Here is an 11,196-nt window from a genome sequence, read left to right on the forward strand (position 1 = left end):
CATGTCCCTACAAAGGACATGAACTCATCCTTTTTTATGGTTGCATAGTATTCCATGGTGTATATGTGCCACATTCGTAGCAAAGACCCAAATGTCCATCAATGACAAATGGCATTATTTTTATTTTTACATTTGAGGAACTGCCATACTGTTTTCTATAATGGCTACACTGTTTAATATTTTACCAACAGTGTGCGAAAGTTCCAATTTCTCCATATCTTCACCAACACTTGTTATTTTCTAATTTTTTTGGTCTTTCTTTCTTTTTGAGACAGGGTCTCATTCTGTCACCCAGGCTGGAGTGTGGTGCCACATTCATAGCTCACTGCAGCCTCAAAACCCTGGGCTCAAACAATCTTCCCTCCTCAGCCTCCCAAGTAGCTGGGACTACAGGTACACATAACCATGGCTGGCTGGTTTTTCAAAATTTTTGGTAGAGACGGGGTCTTGCTTTGTTTCCCAGGCTGGTCTCACAGCTCTTGGCTTCTAGCAGTCCTCCTGCACTGGTCTCCCAAAGTGCTGAGATTACGGGCTTGAGCCACCGCGCCCAGCTCAGGTATTTTTTATTTTGATAGTAGCCATCCTAACGGGTATATGAGAGGGCTGCAAATTTAAAGAGAGTTATTAGGGTAAGCTTTGGTGAGAAGGTGGCATTTGAGACTTGATGAGGGTGAAGCAGGTATCTTGGAGAAGAGCTTTCTAGGGGGTGGATCCCGAGGCAGGAGCCTGGCTGGCATGGATGAGGAACAGCAGGGAAGCAGCAGCATGAATGTGTAGTATAGTGAAAGAGACGAGGTGAGATGGGAACAATGGGAGAGTTTTAAGCCAAGGAAGGACATGATCTGACTTTTAAACAATCCCCCTGGCCGCTGGGTTGAGAATGGGCTATAGGGAGGCAAGAGTAGGAGCAGGAAAACCAGCACAGACATCATTGCCATCAATCCCAGTGAGAGAGGATGGAGACTTGAACCAGGGGATCGCAGCAGAATGGGTGAGAGCCTGCGTGTAAGTTGAAGGCAGGACCAAAGGATTTCCTGATGGGCTGAAAGTGAAATGGGGCCAGGCGTGGTGGCTCATGCCTGTAATCCCAGCACTTTGGGGGGCCAAGGCGGAAGGGTCACTTGGAGCCAGGTGACCAGCCTGGCCAACATGGCAAAACCCCATCTCTACAAAAAAATTCAAAAATTAGCTGGGCACGGTGGTGTGTGCCTGTAATCCCAGCTACAGGGGTGGCAATGATAATCGCTTGAACCTGGGAGACGGAGGCTGCAGTGAGCTGAGATCACGCCACTGCACTCCAGCCTGGGTGACAGAGCGAGACTCTGTCTCAACAACAACAACAACAACAAAAGTGAAATGGGAGGAAGAGAGGAGTCTAACTTGACTCCAAAGTTTCTGGCCAAATGGGACAAATGGAATTGTCATCAACTGAGATGGGGGAGGCTGAAAGAGGAGCAGGTAGAGGACGGACGAAGAATTCAAGTTCAGACATGTGCTGTCACACCACACCAGACATCTTCTTACTGTTTTGCACTGGAGACTATGGCTTCCAGGCACTCCTACTACCTAATAAGTTGGAAGATCAGGGAAACCAATGCAGAGTAGAGGAAAACAAATAACACCAGCACCATGAATCGAGCCCATACTCAAAGCCAGGCACTGTGCTGAGAGCTTCCCAGTGATTATCTCCCGGATCCTTACAACAGCCCTGCAGGTATTATCACTGTTCTGACTTCACAGATAGGCACTCAGCCTTGGGGAGAAGGCTTTGGCCTGAGGCCACCCAGATAGGGCCAGAGCCAGAGTCTGAACCCAGGCCTGCCTGAGTCAGTTTCCACATTTTTACCTCTGCTATTGATTAAAACCAGCAGAAGCCAGGGGCAGATTCATGAAAATGGTGGACCCAACTCAATCTTGAAAGACAGCGTTCATAAGAAAGGAAAGAGTCGATTCAGCAAATGCAGGATGACATCCCAACTTCTTGTCATATACTACAAGACCCTGGATGGCCTGCTCCCTGTTGTCCTCAGCAGTTTTCCCCCAAGTCACTTGTTCATTAATGATCTATTGGTTGATTTTGAGACACACCAAGCTTTTTTCCCAATTCAGGGCTTTTACCCATACAGTTTCTTCTTCCTGGAATGCTCTTAATCCTTTCTCTTTTTCCTGAAATCACATCTGCAGAGGATCAGGTCAAATGTCACTTCCTCAGGGAAGCCTTCCCTGATACCTCCTCCCAGCTAAAACTAGTCTCCTTATGCATACCCCGCATTCATTCTCTTTTTTAAATTTTTATTTATTTATTTATTTATTTTGAGACAGGATCTCACTCTGTCACTCAGGCTGGAGTGCAGTGTCACAATCATGGCTCACTGCAGCCTTGACCTCCTAGGCTCATGCAATCCTCCTGCCTCAGCCTCCCTAATAGTGGGGCCACAGGCATGAGCAACCAGACCTGGCTAATTAAGAAAAATTTTTTTCAGTAGAAACAGGTCTTAATATATTCCCCAGGCTTGCACTAGTTCTTGATAGCACTTAAGACAATTCTCATAATTATTTGCAATGATGTGTTCAGTGTCCTCCCTCCTACCAAACCTGTGCTGTCCAATAGAACTTTCTGCAATTATGGAAATGTCCTAGACCAGAGTCCCCAATCCCTGGGCCGAGGCCCATAATGGTCTCTGGTCTGTTAGGAACCGGGCTGCATGGTGAGCCGTGGATGAGCGAGCATTACCACCTGAGTTCCGCCTCCTGTCAATCAGCAGCGGCATTAGATTCTCACAGGAGCATAAACCCTATTATGAACTGAACACGCAAGGGGTCTAGGTTGCAGGCTCCTTATGAGAATCTAATGCCTGAAGATCTGAGGTGGAACAGTTTCATCCTGAAACCCCAACCCCATCCCCCTATCTAACCACCCCTGTCCATGGAAAAATTATTTTCCAAGAAACCAGTCCCTGATGCCAAAATGTTGGGGACTGCTGGCCTACACATATGCTTTCCAATATAGTAGCCACTAGCCACATGTAGCTATTGAGCATCTGAAATGTGGTTAGTATGACTGAGGGACAGATTTTTTTAAATTTTACATTATGTGTGTGTGTGTGTGTGTGTGTGTGTATACACATTTTTTTGAGACGGACTCTCACTGTGTTGCCCAGGCTGGAGTGCGGTGGCACAATCTCTGCTCACTGCAACCTCTGCCTCCCAGATTCAAGTGATTCTCCTGCCTCAGCCTCTGAAATAGCTGGGATGTGCTACTATGCCTGACTAATTTTTTGTATTTTTAGTAGAGACAGCATTTCACCATGTTGGTCAGGCTGGTCTCAAACTCCTGACCTCAAATGATCCACCCTCCTCGGCCTCCCAAAGTGCTGGGATTGTAAGCATGAGCCACCGCACCTGGCCACATATTTTATGTTGTATATTATATATACATTTTATGTTGTATATTATACTATATAAATTATTTCATGTACAAACTGCATACTTTAAATTCATTTAAGTTTAAATTTAAATAGCCACATGTAGCTAGTGGCTAAACGTACTATTGGACATTGCAGCTCTAGATTGTGAGTCGCTTAAGTGCAAGAACCATTCTACCTTACTCAGCTGTAGAATCCTTTGTACCTAGGATGGTATCTAACTAACTCAGTGAATGAATGAATGAATGAATGAATGAATGAATGAATGAATGAATGAATCGATCAATCAATGTCTGCTAACTGGCTTTCAAGAAATCATCCTAGAAAGAACAGACCTAGAAAAGTCTGATTTGCACAAGGTCACACAAAAAGACAGAAATGGATGCAAACTGTTAGCCTCCCAAATCTCCTCTGTGTGGTGCTGTCCCAGAGTGGACAGCATGTGAAAAACAATGGTCTTTTGTGGTCTCAAATGAACCACCCCAGAGTTGTGTGAAGGTTCCTTCAAGTGCGAGGAAGGACTGTTTCTTAGACACCCTCACTGCCTTTCCCCATTCCCCAACCATGTAAACTACTTAGTGGCTTATAATCTGCTAACACTTGGCCTCCCATGGGATTGAGCCTATTCCAAAGTCCACTCTTGCCAACCCTCTACAAGGCACTCTGAATTTTTTTAGCCATATTGCTCTTGGGAAATCTGCTGCCTGCAATCTGTGCATAATATACGAAGGGTGTGGTTTAAAAAACATCTAAATCGTGATTTGTAACCCACTCAGATTCATGTGGCCGTTCCTTTTAGCTTACTCTTTTTTTAGAAATTGAGGTCAACACATTTCAGGGCTAATTTTGATTTCATTCAAATGTCATTTGGGGTTTGCAGATTAAGATTTTGAGGGAGTCCAGTACAGTAAACCTACATATTTTGTTTATATAAATGATTTTTCAGATGCAATAATAATAACAGCTAATATGCATTGAGTGCTTTGTGTCTGCCCAGCTTTTAGCATACATTATCTCATTTGATCTTTACAATAACCTTATGAATTAAGTACTGTTATGATCCTCATTGTGTAGCTAAGGAAACTGAGTCTCAGAAAGGTTAAGTCACTTGCTTAAAGTCACACAGCCAGGAAGTGGCAGAGTAAGGATTTGAATCCAAGTATGTCTGATTCAACAGATAATGTACTTAGCCAGTACACAATTTGGCCTAATAGATAATATATGTATTTATGCCTATTAAGCACCAGAAAGAATAATTAAGAAACTTAACTCTGGGAAATAGGACTGGGGTTTGAAAAGAAAGGAGACTTACTCTTTATTCCTGTGATTCTCTTTGAACTTTATTTACCTTTATTTATTGGTACATTGTATTACATTCCTATAAAAACCTAAATTTTTAAATTTAAATAAGTAAAAACTTCCTATTTTTGCTTTTTTTTTTAATTAAAGAAGGAATTGTCATGATAATGTCAGGTCTATATACCAGTAGATTAAATATACATGACCCTTTTGCAAAGTTTATATAAACATGAATCTTCGAAAAGTTCACATGGTCTGACATGATTGAAAAATTTATCCCAGGAAAACCAAAGTTCACATTTATGATATTAAATTATTTTTTATTTGGGTAATGGTTTTATTTTTGAACATGATATTTATTCATAATAGAAGTTGTATGTTTTCCTTGGGAAATTTGTAATCAGACCTTTACATTTTTATGTACTGTTGTATCTACCTCTGAATATTATAACTAAACATGCTCTAGCATTTGTGAAATAATGCTGTATTACATAATCAAATATGCTATTTGTGGATCAATTAGTAAAAGCTTTAAAGCAAATTTTAAATTAATTAAAAATTTTAGTGAAAATTAATTTTACACTGATTGAAAAGTAAACATTACAATCCCCTTCAGTACTCAGAGCCTCAGAGAACTATATCAGTCACACTAAAAGTCACTTGGGAGAATTCCTCAGTAACTTATAGAAAAAAATAATCCACCATTTTTAAAGTCAAGAAAATACACACATGCTAACTATAATTTACCCTTTCTGACAATCCCAAAGGGAATCTACTCTTACCATTCAAACAGCTAGTGCTTCTAAAAATTAAAACAACTCCCACCCCAGCAATGTTCTTTTTAATGCCCCTCTCATACTCTTGGAATTTACTTAACAAATCACTATCTGCTTGAGGTAGGAAAAATCTGTAAGCCCCTCTACAAGGCCCGTGTCCTTTCAGTTGCTTGGTATTTCCTCCACATTCTCAGAGCAAATTTGGTTTTTCTTAAAAATCCCCATCCTCAAAGGAGTATATTCCTGATGTTCCAACGGTGACTCTCACTCTAGCTAGCTGCTACAAAAACCTTTCATTCAGAAGAAGGCAAGAGGTTTCACCGACCGTGCACAGCCCTCTCATTCACACACTTCATAAACAACAGGACTTTGCCCAACCCTCTCCTCTAGGAAGGCATCCCAGTTTTTTATCAACCAGTTTGCAACATCAGTATCATTCCCTTCCAAAAGACCTTGCAGAAAAATTATGGATTTCACAGCATAGGATTAGGGCTGGAAAGGACCGATGTCATTGCATAGACTCACCAATTCTGTCCACATTTCAAAACAGCAGCTAATGCTTTCTTAAAGCTCACATCTCAAAATCCCTTTAGGATTGAGAGCAATTAAAAGGGAAATCATAACCCCCGTGGTTCCCCATAAGGTCCTGACAGATCTGATAAATAGAACTGAGTCAGAGATACAGAGGCTGGGCTGCTGGGGAAGGAAAATGGCTTGTCTCCTCCAGGCCCTAATTCCTTCCTCCGAAACAGTTCCCTTTAAATTCAAGAAACCATGCAGAGATGCACCCCCCAGCCCCCTTGCAGGTTTTCGTTTTTTAAAAGAAAGCTTGTCTGCCTCTTGCTCGCCCCCATGATACTCACGGCAGCTGCCTTAGCTGGAATAAGTCCTCCTCCATGTCCGCGCTGCGCCAGGACGAGCCCTTCTCATGGCCCTTACATGGTAGTGGTGGATGACGAGCCCCCTGGTTTTCAGCACCGGGATGCTGGACAGCACCCGCGCCGCTTCCTCCCTCGAGCAGCAGCTGTTCCGGGAGGGAGCCGCTGGGGACCAGCCCACGAGACAAAGCCGCCGCCGCCAGGAGACCGCGGCGAGAGTGGGCGGAGAAGAGGAGGCGGAGGGCAGAGCGAGCTGCGCGGGGAGAGGGGGCAGGGAGAGCCCTTCTGCTCGTAGGAGTTCACAGGCTTTCTGGCTGATGGTGCATTACTGGCATGCCTATAGGGCACACCAGTCTGTGAAATGGTTGTCCGGGTACCAATGAGCACCCTTTGGTTGATCATGCCTGTCTAAATGTTTATTTGCATGGATTCATTAATGTTATCAGTATAATACTTTTGAAACCCAGGCTGCTATAACAAATACAGACATGCATTTAAGTACTGTTTACTAAGCACCTATGTGCCAGGCACTGTAATAGGTACTGGGGGTATGACAGAACAAATTCGACCTGTCATTGTCATCGTGGAGCTAAGGGTCTGGTGAAATGAATCAAGAAAAGAAAAATGTAAGTCAGTTATGAGAAGACCAAAGATCACTCATTCTTTCAACAAGCGTTGTTGGGTGAATTCTACAGCCCTGACCCTGAAGAATAAAAACATGAATAAAATAAAGTCTCTGCCTTCAAGATCCTAACCAGCTAACGGTTCCCCTAGCTCACCTCTCACTAGAATTCCTGACCCCTTTAGAACTTAAGCTCCATGAGGTTTCACTGATGTGTCCCAAGTACTAGAACAGGGCTGGCACCCTGAAGGTACTCCGTAAATATTTGTTGAATAAATGGTTCTCAATTCAGGCTGCATGTAAGAATTGCCTGGCTCCATTTCAAACCAATTGAACTCAACTCTCTGGAGGTGGAGGCCAAGCCTGGGTATTTTTTTATTTTTTCAATATTTGTTTATTTATTTACTTTTGAGACAAGTTCTTGCTCTGTTGTCCAGGCTGGAGTTGTAGTGGCATGATCATGGCTCATTATGGCACCGGCCACCTGGGCTAAAGCAATCCTCGCACCTGAACCTTCCTAGTAGCTAGCATCACAGGCTTACGCCAGCATACCCAGCTAATTTATTTATTGTAGAGATGGGGTCTTGCTTTTTTGCCCAGGGGTCTAGAACTCTTGGACTCAAGCAATCCTTCCATCTTGGCCTCCCAAAATGCTAGGATTATAGATGTGAGTCATTGTGCCCGGCCTCAGGGTATTTTTTAAAAGCTCCCCAGCACCATGAAGTGAAAACCCCTGATCAATTGTGAACAAATGAAAAGAAAAGCAGAAAAATTATACAACAGAAAACTACTAAGATGATCCATGATGGCAGCTGGCAAGAGCTATGAGCATGACGATTGAATGGACACTTACAAGGAACTAAAGGAAGAAGGAAATTTTTTTTTTCTTTTTTTCTTTAATTTTTAGCAAAGGGTGGGGGAAGTTGGAAGAGGGTACAAGGAAACCAATCTGAGAACTGAAAACAATCTCACATCAAATCCATAAAAGGACTTGAAAATCCAAAATTGAATTGAATGTGTGCCGGGCACCCGGATATGTACTTCACCATGGTCCCCTTGATCTTTGCAATCCTATGAGCAGGTGTGATTTTTATCCTTATTTTGTAAGATGAGGAAACAAGGCTCAGAGAAGGGTAGACTTGCTTGCACGAGGTCACACAGACAGGAAAGAGTTGATCTGGACTTAAAATCCAGGCAGTCTGTCTCCACAACCTGCACCCTTAAGTGCTAGGCTTTCTCTGAGTGTCTCAAAAGAAACCATCCATTGTGGGTATAGTAGGAGAAATTGGAATTATTGAAATATTGGATAACTTTAAACAAATCGAATGTTGGAAAAACCAATTATACAGTGGTAATCAAGTTCCAATGTATTACTTATCTAGTAAATATTAATGGAGAAACAACTATGTGTCTGTCACAATGGTAGTTTGAACTTATTCATGGCTCCTTCTCATCTCATACTGGAGTCAATCACAATTTGTCCTACCCACACTTATTTCTAAAGGAATCTCTGCCCCATCCTTGCTGTGCACTACATTTGGTATCACATGATTCCTGGCCACAGCTGATTGGCTAGGAGGGTGGACACTTATCTAAAGACATCCAATCCAAACACTTGTCAGTATCCCCATTGTTGCACAGCTGGGAGAGGGAGCTGAACAATCTGGTACCTTTTCAATGATGGGTTCAGATGTCTCTGAAGGTTTTTGCTTTAACTACCCCTCCTTTTCCTTCAATCCTAGTGTCAGGTGGGGCTCTCTAGGGCTCTATGAATATTCATTACGCTCATTCTAAATAGCTCCCTTAGGGGTCGGGCGCCCTGGCTCACGCCAGTAATCGCAGCACTCTGGGAGGCCGAGGAGGACGGATCACTTGAGGTCAGGAGTTCCAGACCAGCCTGGCCAACATGGCAAAACCTCGTCTCCACTAAAAATAAAAAAACAGCCAGGTGTGGTGGCACAGACCTGTAGTCCCAGCTACTCGAGAGGCTAAGGCAGGAAAATTGCTTGAAGCCAGGAAGCAGAGGTTGCAATGAGCTGAGATCGCGCCACTGCACTCCAGCCTGGGTGACAGAGCAAGACCCTGTCTCAAAATTAAACAAATAAATAAATAGCCCCCTTTTATCATCCTATTTCAGCTTCTACTCATGTGCCTTAATCAGGAATTTTGTTTGTTTGTTTGTATGTTTTTTAGACAGAGTCTCACTCTGTCACCCAGGCTGGAGCCGTAATCTCGGTTCACTGTTACTTCCGCCTCCTGGATTCAAGCAATTCTCTGCCTGGGCCTCCCAAGTAGCTGGGATTACAGGTGCCCACCGTCACACTCGGCTAATTTTTTTGTATTTTTAGTAAAGGTGGGGTTTCACTCTCTTGGCCTGGCTAGTCTTGAACTCCTGACCTTGTGATCCACCCACCTCGGCCTCCCAAAGTGCTGAGATTACAGGCGTGATCACCACCGCACCTGGCCAATCAGTATTTTTTGATGTTCAACAGAGACCCAGTCAAGTTCCCTTGAGGGAAAAAGGGAGTTTACAGCCTGGAACTGGAGAGTGGTTAGAACAGGCTCAGTCCTTGGGACTCTCTTCCCAGCTCCACCTCTCCCTGGGTGGGTAACCTTGAGCAGATTGTCTAACTTTCTGTGCTTGCATTTCCTCATCAGAAATACGGGATCAATAACCATAACTACTTCATAGGGCGGTGGTCCGAATCAAAGATAAAATACAGGTGAAGGACTACACACTTGGATGGCACATAATAAGTGTTAGCTGTTGCAATGGTTAAATTTATTTTAATTAATTAATTTTTTTTTTTTTTTCGAGACAAGGTCTGGCTCTATCATCCAGGCTGGAGTGCGGTGGTGCGATCTCAGCTCATTGCCACCTCCACCTTTCAGGCTCAAGCCATCCTCCCACCTCAGCCTCCTGAATGGTGCAGTAAAATCTGCCCTCGATGTGTGAATGAGCACCGTCAAATCAGCTAGAGGCCCGGACAGAACAGAAACAGAGGAAAGGTGAGTTGATCTCTCGCTCCAAGAGTGGTTTCTTCTCCTGCCCTTGGACATCACAACTGCAGGCTCTCTAGTCTTTAGAAACCAGGACTTACACATGTGGCCCCCTTGGGTTTTTGGGCCCTTAAATTTGGCCTGAGTCATACTACCAGCATCTCACGGTCTCCAGCTTGCAAGTGGTCTATTGTGGAAATTCTCAGCCTCCCTAATTATGTCAGCCAATTCCGCTGATAAATGCCCTCCCATGTATTATATGAGAGATATCTTATCTTTATATCTATGTAATATATTATATTACATGAAGATATCTTTTATCTCATTGGTTTTGTCTATCTGGAGAGCTCTGACTAATACAGTGCTTATCATTATGCTGCTGTCTTCAACCCCCGCCCCCAAATCAATATCTTTTCTACTACCTTAAAATGTTAGCTGGCCTATGAAGGATAAGAAAAAAAGATGGTATTGGGAAAACTAAATCCTCATCAAGTTTATGGAAATCAACAGAACATGTCCAAAATTGAGAAAACAAAAACTAGCCAAATGAGATCTCATATAGAAATTTGCCTGCAGGTACTAAAAGAAGCAGCTAAAAGACTGAGGGTGGGTGGAAGTGGAACAGTGACTTTTTTTTTTTTTTTTTTTGACGGGGTCTTGCTCTGTCGCCCAGGCTGGAGTGCAGTGGTGAGATCATAGCTCACGGCAGCCTGGACAGTAATCCTCCTGCCTCAGCCGAGCTCAAGCGATTCTCCCACCTCAGCCTCCCAAGTAGCTAGGTCTACAAGTGTGCACCATCACACCTGCCTAATTTTTGTATTTTTGTAGAGACGGAGTTTTGCTTCATTGCCCAGGCTGATCTCAAACTCCTGGGCTCAAGTGATCCTCCCACCTTGGCCGAAGGTGCTGGCATTACAGGTGTGAGCCACTGACCCTTGCCTGAAGGTTTTTTTTTTATTGTAAACTTTTGGTACTATTTTATTTTTAAAACCATGTGCATCTTATTACCATGATTCTTTTAAATAATTTTTTTAATTAAAATAATTTTTTTGAAACAGGATCTGGCTCTGTTGCCCAGGCTGGTGTGCAATGGTGCAATCTCAGCTAACTGCTACCTCCACTTCCCAGGCTCAAACCATTCTCCCACCTCAGTCTCCTGAGTAGCTAGGACTGCAGGCACATGCCACCACGCCTGG

General features: G+C 43.4%; 1 protein-coding gene across 1 annotated transcript in view; it reads right to left on the minus strand.

Moving 5' to 3' along the window:
* Positions 1 to 6,770, minus strand: part of SVOP (SV2 related protein homolog (rat)) — a 126,995-nt gene extending 120,225 nt beyond the window's left edge. The window contains exon 1 of the mRNA XM_011975584.1: positions 6,364 to 6,770. Within this exon, the coding sequence (XP_011830974.1) occupies positions 6,364 to 6,398 (35 nt within the window). The 5' untranslated portion in view covers positions 6,399 to 6,770. The remainder of the gene's footprint in view (positions 1 to 6,363) is intronic.
* Between the last annotated feature and the right edge of the window lie 4,426 nt (positions 6,771 to 11,196).

This window comes from Mandrillus leucophaeus, unplaced genomic scaffold (genome assembly GCF_000951045.1).
Source record: "Mandrillus leucophaeus isolate KB7577 unplaced genomic scaffold, Mleu.le_1.0 Scaffold157, whole genome shotgun sequence".
NCBI lineage: Eukaryota > Metazoa > Chordata > Mammalia > Primates > Cercopithecidae > Mandrillus > Mandrillus leucophaeus.